Source organism: Phalaenopsis equestris, unplaced genomic scaffold (genome assembly GCF_001263595.1).
Source record: "Phalaenopsis equestris unplaced genomic scaffold, ASM126359v1 Scaffold201051, whole genome shotgun sequence".
Classification (NCBI taxonomy): Eukaryota; Viridiplantae; Streptophyta; class Magnoliopsida; order Asparagales; family Orchidaceae; genus Phalaenopsis; species Phalaenopsis equestris.
In genome coordinates this window covers 6,760-25,099 of record NW_018220835.1, presented here as the reverse complement: position 1 = coordinate 25,099, position 18,340 = coordinate 6,760, and the positions used below count along the sequence as shown (strand labels likewise).

At 13.0% G+C, this 18,340-nt stretch overlaps 1 protein-coding gene across 1 annotated transcript; it reads right to left on the bottom strand.

Moving 5' to 3' along the window:
• Nucleotides 1-694: 694 nt before the first annotated feature.
• On the bottom strand, nt 695-1,957 carry LOC110035964 (zinc finger protein ZAT9-like). The gene has a single exon (XM_020740302.1). The coding sequence runs from the start codon at nt 1,744-1,746 to the stop codon at nt 847-849; it is 900 nt and encodes a 299-aa protein (XP_020595961.1). The 5' UTR covers nt 1,747-1,957; the 3' UTR covers nt 695-846.
• Between the last annotated feature and the right edge of the window lie 16,383 nt (nt 1,958-18,340).

The window sequence follows — 18,340 nt, the reverse complement described above, 5'->3', positions numbered from 1 at the left end:
CAACCAACTCCAATTGTTATAACTCAACTATGATTTTCGTAACTAAACTATAACTACATAGTTTGTCAAAATTTGTAACCTGAGCTTCCCCAATTCAAAAGAATTGTGAACTTCTGTATTTTAAATTTTCTAGAGAATCATTTTGACTAAGTCAATCTTCAAATATTATTCTCTTAACTTGGGTACTACACATAAAATTTTATTATCTCCTGCATCTCTATCTATGCATCTGCTGGAAAATCATATTCAGCTATGGCCTAGAAGTTTTTTAACGATAATAATTTTTTTACGATAGTAATATGCAATAATATGTGTGTGTGTATATATATATATATATATATATATATATATATATATATTTATATAAACACACACACAGCTTTGGATTGAACAACTCAACATTTTTTAATAAAAAGATTTTAAAAGTGAAGACAAAATGCAAAACCTTAAAAACTGCGGGGAATTCTGAAAAAAAGGAATCAACTCAACCTTTTGAAATCTACAAGCTTCCACAAAACAGAATAACAAACCTTCATGACTCCTTAAAAATTATAAAAAGCAACATATTTTTATTCAACAATTTACTGAAAAATCACTTCAAATCTCAAAGAAATAAAATAAAATAAATAAATAAACATAAAATTAGAGAACAGAGCAACAGAAACAAGAATGTGCAGAAGCAAATCAACTTCCCCATAAATAACTTGCTGCATCACCGCAGCTTTATTCTAAGAAACCACAATCAAGAAAGAATAATTAGCCGTTTCAAATTCAAAGAAGAATTTGAACAAGAATTAGAACAGCTTTCAGTCCATAAATGTCAGATGCATCAGATCGAATCCTCAGTCATGTCATCATAATCACCATAACTTTCATCTTCCATAGCTGGAAGGTTGAGATCAAGCGTGCCGAAACATAACTGATCTGTTCCATGTTCGCAGTTACTGCAGCAGAAGCTTGAACAGCCTCAGCAGGAGCAGGAGTAGAAGCTGCGTTATCTGCTGCAACCAAGTGTGATCTCTTATGACCACCAAGAGCTTGACCAGATGCAAAAATCTTGCCACAAATTGAGCACTCATAAAATTTGGATCCATGATTCTGAATTTTGAGTTCTTTGGTATCAAGAACTTCAGAAAAGGAAGGAACTTTGATCCTCATATGTCTTGCCCTGTGACCACCAAGAGCCTGGTAAGAAGGAAAGGTCCTGCCGCATGTTTTACAGTTATACCTGCTTTTCTTCTCAATCCCTGAAGCAACATAATGGAGATCCTTCCTATGAGAAGAGGCCTTTGACTTCTTCAGCTTGAGAGAAAATTCAGATTCTGACGGAAAAGATTGAACTTTTTCGTGCCCGTTGCTTCCAAAATCAAATTTTGGAACGGATGGAATCATTGCGAGCTCATTCATTTCAAAATCGCATTGTGGGAAACCTGAAATAGATTTACGCTTCTCAACCTCATCGTCTGTAACCACTGAAGCCTTATCTGATGAATCTGTAACAGAACCAGCGCCTCTGGAGAGCTTCATCAGACAAAAAGCACCCGCCGTTTGCTCATTCTCGTACGCCATTGATGAATCCAATGATCCGCTCCTCTCAATTGCATTAACTTCGCTATCAAACTGGGTCTCAATTCCATCCTCTCCCTCCTCATAACTTCCGTTACTATTTGAATGCATCTCCTTTTCCTCAAATTCCTCATCCTCTTCCCTGAGCTGATCCCCTTCCGTCTCAGAATAAAATTTCATATGGTTAAAAAGAGAACTAGAAGAGCTGAATTTCTCCCCTCACTCTGAACTGAGCATATCATTCTCATTCTCTATCAATTTCCATCTCTTCCTTGGATTCACTCTAAATTCATACCTGCGCATTGGCTCCTAATCAGAATTCGGAAGAACATGAATCCTCATGTGTCCTCCGAGTGCTCTTCGAGTCGGGAAGCTTCGCTCACAAACATTGCAGCAGGGACAACCCATCTTAAAAGAAAAAACAAAGCCCGAAATTGAGGAAATAGGAAGCTTCGCTCACAAACATTGCAGCAGGGACAACCCATCTTAAAAGAAAAAACACAGCCCGAATTTGAAAAAAGGGACCTGAGAAAGCATGGATTTTTTGCGAGTTTCTTGGACAGCAAAGAAATCAGCGGTAGCTAAGTGCTTACGCTGCTTGGCTTTTTGTCCTCAAGAGCCCGATCGATATCCTTCTATTCTCAAATGCCTCTGATTTCTTAAAACAGATGACCGAAATCCATGCAGAAACTAAGGCTGGAAGAAAAAAACGGGGAGAAAGGCCAAAAAAAGTCTGCACGTGTAACTCAGATAGAGAACACTTCTGTTGTGTATCGGACGGCTATGATTAAATTTTAAGACGGTTAGCGTGCGCAATATCCCATCTTATTTAGGGTACTTACATACAAGACACTTAATGCTTGTGCATTTACTATATTAACACCAAAATTCTACTTTTTTTTACATTTACATCATTCATGTCTTTCATAAATATAAAAAAAATAGTGTTACATTAGAGTGGTATATTAACATCTTAGTATTACCAAGATCCTACACATACACAGATGAGGAGAAATTGACAAAAAAATGATAGGAGTTTCTATGTGACAAATCTGGAAATGATAAAAACTACGAGTTTTAGTCCAGTTGAAATACTTTCTAGTCCAGTTGAAATACTTTCATCATGTCGATATATGTTACAAGTCTTTATCAATCATTGACTAATCCGAAGCAATATTACACTTGTTGGAGTTGTTGATGTGAATTTCACTATGGTTAGCAGAATATGTTTCAGAAGTGTTGTCGAGTTGGCTGCTATGAAATGGACTGATGGTAGAGATCAAGTGCTAAAAAGTTAGATGCTAGCGTCGTCAGTAGCAGCAGTGATTGGGCGGTGGTGGAGGTGAGAGTGATGGCCTAAAAACAAAGTTTCAAGGGTGGCAACGACAGTGGTCCGAAGACAATGACAGTGGTCAATTTGCAGCAGTGGTAGAGATAGACAACGGTGGTTGAGGAGGTGTGCAGGAAAGATCCTAACAAGACCTCGGGTTCGAGTTCGACACTGATTGTTGATTTTAGAGGGAAATCACATAACAAGAACTCAAACAGAGGAATATCAAAATCAAAGTCTGGTCAGTAAACAACCAACTAGAATTATGGCAATGCTAGTCACATAAAAAAGAACTGGAAAAAGAAGAATGATAACGCAAATATGAAAACTGAAGAAATACAAGATGAATTATTGCTGGTACTTCACAGTTCTGTTGATGAATGTATACTGGATTCAGGGGCTTCCTTTTATACTTTTTCCCACTATGAGTAGATACGAAATTTTGTTGCAGGTGACTTTTGGAAGGTATATCTGGCTAATGAAAAAGCTTTAAACATGGTGAGGATGGAAGACATTGATATTGCACTCCCTAACAAAAGCAAATGAACTTTGCAAAATGTTAGACACGTTCCTAAGTTGAAGAAATACCTCTTTTTTTTTTAACAGCATAATGAGGGTGGTCATTCAGTAGTGTTCTCAGTAACACTTGGAAGGTTACCAAAGGAGCATTAGTACTGGCTCGAAGTAAGAAAACTGACACACTATATATGACTACATGTTTACTCAGGCGTGGACACATGAGCCAAAGGTGCATTATGGGAAAGCAGAAGAATGTCAGTTTCTTGAAAGGTCACAGAGTGTTAAAGGCAGGAAAATGGGATTTTGCACACACAAATATGTGGGGATCTTCTCCAGTGGCATCTCTTGGAGGCTCAAGTTACTTTAGAATGGTATGGTGTGTTAATCTACTAGAAGTGAAAATGCACGGCAGTGATGGAAGAGATGAGAAGAGTAGGTCGAGGGCACTCATTCCTATTGTTCTACAGATAGATGGTGGAGAATCATAGAGCAATGAAGAAACCTTGCAAAATGAAAATTCGAGCAAGTGAGAGCTGACCATGAAGGAGGAGATGGATTTTCTGTCAGGGAATCATACTTGGGAGCTGACATAACTTCTACCTGGGAAGAAGACATTGCATAACAAGTGGATGTACCGGGTAAAGATTGATTTTGATGATAGTAATAGGTACAAGACTAGACTTGTTGAAAAGGGCTTTCAACAGAGACAGGATATTGCCCATGCAGTGGGAGTTGTAAGCAGAAACATGAGTAACCCAGAAAAGAGGTTGGTGGTACAAAATTATATTGATGTTGATCTGTCTGACAGTGTTACTCCTGAGAAACTGAAGTTGTACGCAGCTTCAGTTGGCCTTCTAGCTTAAAGACATGGGCCTTGAGTTGTAGAGGTGGAGGATATCACGTTTGAAGAAATGGGCGAAGTCGCCAGTGAAGGATATCATGATTGAGGAAAAGGACGACACAACCAGCAGATAATGCAGTCAGTGTCTCAACTCCAAGTGGGAGAATTGTTGCGTAAGTGGAGCTTGTTCCACTATCCCGATTGACAATTAATCAATTGCTTCCTAATTGATTTCCTTCCAGATTTATCTCCCGCTTCTTCCTCCACTTCCTGCCATCAAACTCATGTGGAACTGCATCCCGCACCACGTACAGCTATTTGGCAATTACCTGTTTCTTTAAATGGATTTTTTGAGTATTATAAATACTAAGTCGGCTCTCCTAAAACCCTATCTCTCACCATCTCCTCGGCAGAAGCGTGCAAGGGAAAAAAGAAAGAGAATGCTTCTTTTTTGTTCTTTTCTTTCGGTTTGTTGGAGGGAAAATAGTAAAGGAAAACTTGGTTTTCTTTTGTTAAACTCATCTTCTCACGTGGCTCAAGAGAGGAAAGAGAGAGGAGCGAGAGTGTGTTCTTCTTGTAATCGTCGAGGTGATCGTCGGGTATAATTTTTCAAACTAATAAAATCCTCTGCAGCTCCATGGACGTAGGTAATTTGTTGAACCACATAAATATGTGTGTTCCGTTGTATGGTTTTTGTTTTATGATTTTCTCGTTTCGGTTTTTCGTTTTATTACTGTCATTTCTTACAACACACACATGCATATTTTATTATATTTTGGTTGTATAGGTTGTATATAGAGCTATCAAAAAAACTCATTGTTCGCGAATAGCTTATGATCGGCTTGTAAAGTAGCTCGTGTTCGGCTCGTTCATTAAGTAAATAAGTCGAACATGAACAAACCTTTGCTTGCTCGTTTTTGGTCGAAGTAAGAAATTATATATATTATTTATATAATAATATAATACATATATTTATATTTGAGTTTAAATCACAGTAGCTCGTTTGGTCATATGGTTTAGTGTCTTCTTTTGTACATAGTTGGTGCATATTCGAATTGAACACCCAACATTTATTTTTTTTCAATTAATTTTAATGAGTCAATTTTGAGTCAATCACGAGCCAAACACAAACAAGAATATTCAAATTGATCTGAACACAAACGCATAGTTCACGAGCCGATTTCGAAAACGAGTCAAGTCTGAGCATGCTCAACCTCGGCTCTTTTACATCTCTGGTTGTATAAATACAAACAATACAACAAAATCAGCATGTATGTACTCCACGCTTAGTTCTTGCTCCTCTTCCAAGTCCAGGTCCCTTGAATGAAGAGATTGAATGTCTATTTATAGATTTTGTGAGTGACATGCTTTACAAATATTGTATGAATTAAAATTGCTCCATCGGACGGCCCAGAATATTTGTTCGATTGGAGGATGTTATATGAGCATTTAAGTGTCTTAAAGATATCAAAAATGAGTGATGTTAGGCTCGTTGGAATCATCTCATCAAGACTTTCAATTTGACCATAAATTTGTTAGATTTGACTATAAATAAATGAATCATAGACAGACAACTGACAAAAATAAACTAGTAATTGTAATTAAAGAGATACTAATTTGAAATTAAGATATTAACTTATGATACACATTATCTCCAATTATTTGGAATTAATGATCATTTCTCCAACAAATCATAGAAATTTTTTGGTGACACATCGTAGGAAGAACTTTTTATCATCAGACACGAATCTCAATGTGCTTTGGTAGGAGATCTTCAAAGTCTGAATTCAGGATCATCAAAGCTCTGATTTCAACAAATTTATAGTTAAACTGAGCACCTCGATAATAAAACCAAAATGACACTGAAAGTGATCCAATGTGAGTCCAAAAAAGCCTTGGTCAAGCATTTAAAGCGTTATATAAAACTTTGGTGCATTAATTTTAGCATTGAATTATCTCTAAATTTGGCATGTTTATTATCAAATCAAGTGGCTCGATTAGAGAAATTTAACTAGCCCAAATTCATTTAATTATAGGGTTATTGATCTTTAGGGCACTTGAACTCCACAAAAATATATTATGATAAAAGGAAAATTCAACACAGACGGTCCAACGAAGTGTTTTAGAAGGTTCATTGGCCAAATTTACAAAAATGCCCCACTCAAAAAGTAATAGTAACCATGACTTTTATAACTTTAAATTAATAGTAGTAAGTAACTACGGTCGTTATAGCTAAAATATAATTATATTAGATTACATTATATTATTATTATTATTATTATTATTATTTTATATTATTATTATTATTATTATTATTATTATTATTATTATTATTATTATTATTATTATTATTATTATTATTATTATTATTATTATTATTATTATTATTATTATTATTATTATTATTATTATTATTATTATTATTATTATTATTATTATTATTATTATTATTATTATTATTATTATTATTATTATTATTATTATTATTATTATTATTATTATTATTATTATTATTATTATTATTATTATTATTATTATTATTATTATTATTATTATTATTATTATTATTATTATTATTATTATTATTATTATTATTATTATTATTATTATTATTATTATTATTATTATTATTATTATTATTATTATTATTATTATTATTATTATTATTATTATTATTATTATTATTATTATTATTATTATTATTATTATTATTATTATTATTATTATTATTATTATTATTATTATTATTATTATTATTATTATTATTATTATTATTATTATTATTATTATTATTATTATTATTATTATTATTATTATTATTATTATTATTATTATTATTATTATTATTATTATTATTATTATTATTATTATTATTATTATTATTATTATTATTATTATTATTATTATTATTATTATTATTATTATTATTATTATTATTATTATTATTATTATTATTATTATTATTATTATTATTATTATTATTATTATTATTATTATTATTATTATTATTATTATTATTATTATTATTATTATTATTATTATTATTATTATTATTATTATTATTATTATTATTATTATTATTATTATTATTATTATTATTATTATTATTATTATTATTATTATTATTATTATTATTATTATTATTATTATTATTATTATTATTATTATTATTATTATTATTATTATTATTATTATTATTATTATTATTATTATTATTATTATTATTATTATTATTATTATTATTATTATTATTATTATTATTATTATTATTATTATTATTATTATTATTATTATTATTATTATTATTATTATTATTATTATTATTATTATTATTATTATTATTATTATTATTATTATTATTATTATTATTATTATTATTATTATTATTATTATTATTATTATTATTATTATTATTATTATTATTATTATTATTATTATTATTATTATTATTATTATTATTATTATTATTATTATTATTATTATTATTATTATTATTATTATTATTATTATTATTATTATTATTATTATTATTATTATTATTATTATTATTATTATTATTATTATTATTATTATTATTATTATTATTATTATTATTATTATTATTATTATTATTATTATTATTATTATTATTATTATTATTATTATTATTATTATTATTATTATTATTATTATTATTATTATTATTATTATTATTATTATTATTATTATTATTATTATTATTATTATTATTATTATTATTATTATTATTATTATTATTATTATTATTATTATTATTATTATTATTATTATTATTATTATTATTATTATTATTATTATTATTATTATTATTATTATTATTATTATTATTATTATTATTATTATTATTATTATTATTATTATTATTATTATTATTATTATTATTATTATTATTATTATTATTATTATTATTATTATTATTATTATTATTATTATTATTATTATTATTATTATTATTATTATTATTATTATTATTATTATTATTATTATTATTATTATTATTATTATTATTATTATTATTATTATTATTATTATTATTATTATTATTATTATTATTATTATTATTATTATTATTATTATTATTATTATTATTATTATTATTATTATTATTATTATTATTATTATTATTATTATTATTATTATTATTATTATTATTATTATTATTATTATTATTATTATTATTATTATTATTATTATTATTATTATTATTATTATTATTATTATTATTATTATTATTATTATTATTATTATTATTATTATTATTATTATTATTATTATTATTATTATTATTATTATTATTATTATTATTATTATTATTATTATTATTATTATTATTATTATTATTATTATTATTATTATTATTATTATTATTATTATTATTATTATTATTATTATTATTATTATTATTATTATTATTATTATTATTATTATTATTATTATTATTATTATTATTATTATTATTATTATTATTATTATTATTATTATTATTATTATTATTATTATTATTATTATTATTATTATTATTATTATTATTATTATTATTATTATTATTATTATTATTATTATTATTATTATTATTATTATTATTATTATTATTATTATTATTATTATTATTATTATTATTATTATTATTATTATTATTATTATTATTATTATTATTATTATTATTATTATTATTATTATTATTATTATTATTATTATTATTATTATTATTATTATTATTATTATTATTATTATTATTATTATTATTATTATTATTATTATTATTATTATTATTATTATTATTATTATTATTATTATTATTATTATTATTATTATTATTATTATTATTATTATTATTATTATTATTATTATTATTATTATTATTATTATTATTATTATTATTATTATTATTATTATTATTATTATTATTATTATTATTATTATTATTATTATTATTATTATTATTATTATTATTATTATTATTATTATTATTATTATTATTATTATTATTATTATTATTATTATTATTATTATTATTATTATTATTATTATTATTATTATTATTATTATTATTATTATTATTATTATTATTATTATTATTATTATTATTATTATTATTATTATTATTATTATTATTATTATTATTATTATTATTATTATTATTATTATTATTATTATTATTATTATTATTATTATTATTATTATTATTATTATTATTATTATTATTATTATTATTATTATTATTATTATTATTATTATTATTATTATTATTATTATTATTATTATTATTATTATTATTATTATTATTATTATTATTATTATTATTATTATTATTATTATTATTATTATTATTATTATTATTATTATTATTATTATTATTATTATTATTATTATTATTATTATTATTATTATTATTATTATTATTATTATTATTATTATTATTATTATTATTATTATTATTATTATTATTATTATTATTATTATTATTATTATTATTATTATTATTATTATTATTATTATTATTATTATTATTATTATTATTATTATTATTATTATTATTATTATTATTATTATTATTATTATTATTATTATTATTATTATTATTATTATTATTATTATTATTATTATTATTATTATTATTATTATTATTATTATTATTATTATTATTATTATTATTATTATTATTATTATTATTATTATTATTATTATTATTATTATTATTATTATTATTATTATTATTATTATTATTATTATTATTATTATTATTATTATTATTATTATTATTATTATTATTATTATTATTATTATTATTATTATTATTATTATTATTATTATTATTATTATTATTATTATTATTATTATTATTATTATTATTATTATTATTATTATTATTATTATTATTATTATTATTATTATTATTATTATTATTATTATTATTATTATTATTATTATTATTATTATTATTATTATTATTATTATTATTATTATTATTATTATTATTATTATTATTATTATTATTATTATTATTATTATTATTATTATTATTATTATTATTATTATTATTATTATTATTATTATTATTATTATTATTATTATTATTATTATTATTATTATTATTATTATTATTATTATTATTATTATTATTATTATTATTATTATTATTATTATTATTATTATTATTATTATTATTATTATTATTATTATTATTATTATTATTATTATTATTATTATTATTATTATTATTATTATTATTATTATTATTATTATTATTATTATTATTATTATTATTATTATTATTATTATTATTATTATTATTATTATTATTATTATTATTATTATTATTATTATTATTATTATTATTATTATTATTATTATTATTATTATTATTATTATTATTATTATTATTATTATTATTATTATTATTATTATTATTATTATTATTATTATTATTATTATTATTATTATTATTATTATTATTATTATTATTATTATTATTATTATTATTATTATTATTATTATTATTATTATTATTATTATTATTATTATTATTATTATTATTATTATTATTATTATTATTATTATTATTATTATTATTATTATTATTATTATTATTATTATTATTATTATTATTATTATTATTATTATTATTATTATTATTATTATTATTATTATTATTATTATTATTATTATTATTATTATTATTATTATTATTATTATTATTATTATTATTATTATTATTATTATTATTATTATTATTATTATTATTATTATTATTATTATTATTATTATTATTATTATTATTATTATTATTATTATTATTATTATTATTATTATTATTATTATTATTATTATTATTATTATTATTATTATTATTATTATTATTATTATTATTATTATTATTATTATTATTATTATTATTATTATTATTATTATTATTATTATTATTATTATTATTATTATTATTATTATTATTATTATTATTATTATTATTATTATTATTATTATTATTATTATTATTATTATTATTATTATTATTATTATTATTATTATTATTATTATTATTATTATTATTATTATTATTATTATTATTATTATTATTATTATTATTATTATTATTATTATTATTATTATTATTATTATTATTATTATTATTATTATTATTATTATTATTATTATTATTATTATTATTATTATTATTATTATTATTATTATTATTATTATTATTATTATTATTATTATTATTATTATTATTATTATTATTATTATTATTATTATTATTATTATTATTATTATTATTATTATTATTATTATTATTATTATTATTATTATTATTATTATTATTATTATTATTATTATTATTATTATTATTATTATTATTATTATTATTATTATTATTATTATTATTATTATTATTATTATTATTATTATTATTATTATTATTATTATTATTATTATTATTATTATTATTATTATTATTATTATTATTATTATTATTATTATTATTATTATTATTATTATTATTATTATTATTATTATTATTATTATTATTATTATTATTATTATTATTATTATTATTATTATTATTATTATTATTATTATTATTATTATTATTATTATTATTATTATTATTATTATTATTATTATTATTATTATTATTATTATTATTATTATTATTATTATTATTATTATTATTATTATTATTATTATTATTATTATTATTATTATTATTATTATTATTATTATTATTATTATTATTATTATTATTATTATTATTATTATTATTATTATTATTATTATTATTATTATTATTATTATTATTATTATTATTATTATTATTATTATTATTATTATTATTATTATTATTATTATTATTATTATTATTATTATTATTATTATTATTATTATTATTATTATTATTATTATTATTATTATTATTATTATTATTATTATTATTATTATTATTATTATTATTATTATTATTATTATTATTATTATTATTATTATTATTATTATTATTATTATTATTATTATTATTATTATTATTATTATTATTATTATTATTATTATTATTATTATTATTATTATTATTATTATTATTATTATTATTATTATTATTATTATTATTATTATTATTATTATTATTATTATTATTATTATTATTATTATTATTATTATTATTATTATTATTATTATTATTATTATTATTATTATTATTATTATTATTATTATTATTATTATTATTATTATTATTATTATTATTATTATTATTATTATTATTATTATTATTATTATTATTATTATTATTATTATTATTATTATTATTATTATTATTATTATTATTATTATTATTATTATTATTATTATTATTATTATTATTATTATTATTATTATTATTATTATTATTATTATTATTATTATTATTATTATTATTATTATTATTATTATTATTATTATTATTATTATTATTATTATTATTATTATTATTATTATTATTATTATTATTATTATTATTATTATTATTATTATTATTATTATTATTATTATTATTATTATTATTATTATTATTATTATTATTATTATTATTATTATTATTATTATTATTATTATTATTATTATTATTATTATTATTATTATTATTATTATTATTATTATTATTATTATTATTATTATTATTATTATTATTATTATTATTATTATTATTATTATTATTATTATTATTATTATTATTATTATTATTATTATTATTATTATTATTATTATTATTATTATTATTATTATTATTATTATTATTATTATTATTATTATTATTATTATTATTATTATTATTATTATTATTATTATTATTATTATTATTATTATTATTATTATTATTATTATTATTATTATTATTATTATTATTATTATTATTATTATTATTATTATTATTATTATTATTATTATTATTATTATTATTATTATTATTATTATTATTATTATTATTATTATTATTATTATTATTATTATTATTATTATTATTATTATTATTATTATTATTATTATTATTATTATTATTATTATTATTATTATTATTATTATTATTATTATTATTATTATTATTATTATTATTATTATTATTATTATTATTATTATTATTATTATTATTATTATTATTATTATTATTATTATTATTATTATTATTATTATTATTATTATTATTATTATTATTATTATTATTATTATTATTATTATTATTATTATTATTATTATTATTATTATTATTATTATTATTATTATTATTATTATTATTATTATTATTATTATTATTATTATTATTATTATTATTATTATTATTATTATTATTATTATTATTATTATTATTATTATTATTATTATTATTATTATTATTATTATTATTATTATTATTATTATTATTATTATTATTATTATTATTATTATTATTATTATTATTATTATTATTATTATTATTATTATTATTATTATTATTATTATTATTATTATTATTATTATTATTATTATTATTATTATTATTATTATTATTATTATTATTATTATTATTATTATTATTATTATTATTATTATTATTATTATTATTATTATTATTATTATTATTATTATTATTATTATTATTATTATTATTATTATTATTATTATTATTATTATTATTATTATTATTATTATTATTATTATTATTATTATTATTATTATTATTATTATTATTATTATTATTATTATTATTATTATTATTATTATTATTATTATTATTATTATTATTATTATTATTATTATTATTATTATTATTATTATTATTATTATTATTATTATTATTATTATTATTATTATTATTATTATTATTATTATTATTATTATTATTATTATTATTATTATTATTATTATTATTATTATTATTATTATTATTATTATTATTATTATTATTATTATTATTATTATTATTATTATTATTATTATTATTATTATTATTATTATTATTATTATTATTATTATTATTATTATTATTATTATTATTATTATTATTATTATTATTATTATTATTATTATTATTATTATTATTATTATTATTATTATTATTATTATTATTATTATTATTATTATTATTATTATTATTATTATTATTATTATTATTATTATTATTATTATTATTATTATTATTATTATTATTATTATTATTATTATTATTATTATTATTATTATTATTATTATTATTATTATTATTATTATTATTATTATTATTATTATTATTATTATTATTATTATTATTATTATTATTATTATTATTATTATTATTATTATTATTATTATTATTATTATTATTATTATTATTATTATTATTATTATTATTATTATTATTATTATTATTATTATTATTATTATTATTATTATTATTATTATTATTATTATTATTATTATTATTATTATTATTATTATTATTATTATTATTATTATTATTATTATTATTATTATTATTATTATTATTATTATTATTATTATTATTATTATTATTATTATTATTATTATTATTATTATTATTATTATTATTATTATTATTATTATTATTATTATTATTATTATTATTATTATTATTATTATTATTATTATTATTATTATTATTATTATTATTATTATTATTATTATTATTATTATTATTATTATTATTATTATTATTATTATTATTATTATTATTATTATTATTATTATTATTATTATTATTATTATTATTATTATTATTATTATTATTATTATTATTATTATTATTATTATTATTATTATTATTATTATTATTATTATTATTATTATTATTATTATTATTATTATTATTATTATTATTATTATTATTATTATTATTATTATTATTATTATTATTATTATTATTATTATTATTATTATTATTATTATTATTATTATTATTATTATTATTATTATTATTATTATTATTATTATTATTATTATTATTATTATTATTATTATTATTATTATTATTATTATTATTATTATTATTATTATTATTATTATTATTATTATTATTATTATTATTATTATTATTATTATTATTATTATTATTATTATTATTATTATTATTATTATTATTATTATTATTATTATTATTATTATTATTATTATTATTATTATTATTATTATTATTATTATTATTATTATTATTATTATTATTATTATTATTATTATTATTATTATTATTATTATTATTATTATTATTATTATTATTATTATTATTATTATTATTATTATTATTATTATTATTATTATTATTATTATTATTATTATTATTATTATTATTATTATTATTATTATTATTATTATTATTATTATTATTATTATTATTATTATTATTATTATTATTATTATTATTATTATTATTATTATTATTATTATTATTATTATTATTATTATTATTATTATTATTATTATTATTATTATTATTATTATTATTATTATTATTATTATTATTATTATTATTATTATTATTATTATTATTATTATTATTATTATTATTATTATTATTATTATTATTATTATTATTATTATTATTATTATTATTATTATTATTATTATTATTATTATTATTATTATTATTATTATTATTATTATTATTATTATTATTATTATTATTATTATTATTATTATTATTATTATTATTATTATTATTATTATTATTATTATTATTATTATTATTATTATTATTATTATTATTATTATTATTATTATTATTATTATTATTATTATTATTATTATTATTATTATTATTATTATTATTATTATTATTATTATTATTATTATTATTATTATTATTATTATTATTATTATTATTATTATTATTATTATTATTATTATTATTATTATTATTATTATTATTATTATTATTATTATTATTATTATTATTATTATTATTATTATTATTATTATTATTATTATTATTATTATTATTATTATTATTATTATTATTATTATTATTATTATTATTATTATTATTATTATTATTATTATTATTATTATTATTATTATTATTATTATTATTATTATTATTATTATTATTATTATTATTATTATTATTATTATTATTATTATTATTATTATTATTATTATTATTATTATTATTATTATTATTATTATTATTATTATTATTATTATTATTATTATTATTATTATTATTATTATTATTATTATTATTATTATTATTATTATTATTATTATTATTATTATTATTATTATTATTATTATTATTATTATTATTATTATTATTATTATTATTATTATTATTATTATTATTATTATTATTATTATTATTATTATTATTATTATTATTATTATTATTATTATTATTATTATTATTATTATTATTATTATTATTATTATTATTATTATTATTATTATTATTATTATTATTATTATTATTATTATTATTATTATTATTATTATTATTATTATTATTATTATTATTATTATTATTATTATTATTATTATTATTATTATTATTATTATTATTATTATTATTATTATTATTATTATTATTATTATTATTATTATTATTATTATTATTATTATTATTATTATTATTATTATTATTATTATTATTATTATTATTATTATTATTATTATTATTATTATTATTATTATTATTATTATTATTATTATTATTATTATTATTATTATTATTATTATTATTATTATTATTATTATTATTATTATTATTATTATTATTATTATTATTATTATTATTATTATTATTATTATTATTATTATTATTATTATTATTATTATTATTATTATTATTATTATTATTATTATTATTATTATTATTATTATTATTATTATTATTATTATTATTATTATTATTATTATTATTATTATTATTATTATTATTATTATTATTATTATTATTATTATTATTATTATTATTATTATTATTATTATTATTATTATTATTATTATTATTATTATTATTATTATTATTATTATTATTATTATTATTATTATTATTATTATTATTATTATTATTATTATTATTATTATTATTATTATTATTATTATTATTATTATTATTATTATTATTATTATTATTATTATTATTATTATTATTATTATTATTATTATTATTATTATTATTATTATTATTATTATTATTATTATTATTATTATTATTATTATTATTATTATTATTATTATTATTATTATTATTATTATTATTATTATTATTATTATTATTATTATTATTATTATTATTATTATTATTATTATTATTATTATTATTATTATTATTATTATTATTATTATTATTATTATTATTATTATTATTATTATTATTATTATTATTATTATTATTATTATTATTATTATTATTATTATTATTATTATTATTATTATTATTATTATTATTATTATTATTATTATTATTATTATTATTATTATTATTATTATTATTATTATTATTATTATTATTATTATTATTATTATTATTATTATTATTATTATTATTATTATTATTATTATTATTATTATTATTATTATTATTATTATTATTATTATTATTATTATTATTATTATTATTATTATTATTATTATTATTATTATTATTATTATTATTATTATTATTATTATTATTATTATTATTATTATTATTATTATTATTATTATTATTATTATTATTATTATTATTATTATTATTATTATTATTATTATTATTATTATTATTATTATTATTATTATTATTATTATTATTATTATTATTATTATTATTATTATTATTATTATTATTATTATTATTATTATTATTATTATTATTATTATTATTATTATTATTATTATTATTATTATTATTATTATTATTATTATTATTATTATTATTATTATTATTATTATTATTATTATTATTATTATTATTATTATTATTATTATTATTATTATTATTATTATTATTATTATTATTATTATTATTATTATTATTATTATTATTATTATTATTATTATTATTATTATTATTATTATTATTATTATTATTATTATTATTATTATTATTATTATTATTATTATTATTATTATTATTATTATTATTATTA

Excerpts from the sequence above, each read along its gene's own strand:
- LOC110035964 (XM_020740302.1), bottom strand. The coding sequence starts at position 1,746 with ATGAAATTTTATTCTGAGACGGAAGGGGATCAGCTCAGGGAAGAGGAT.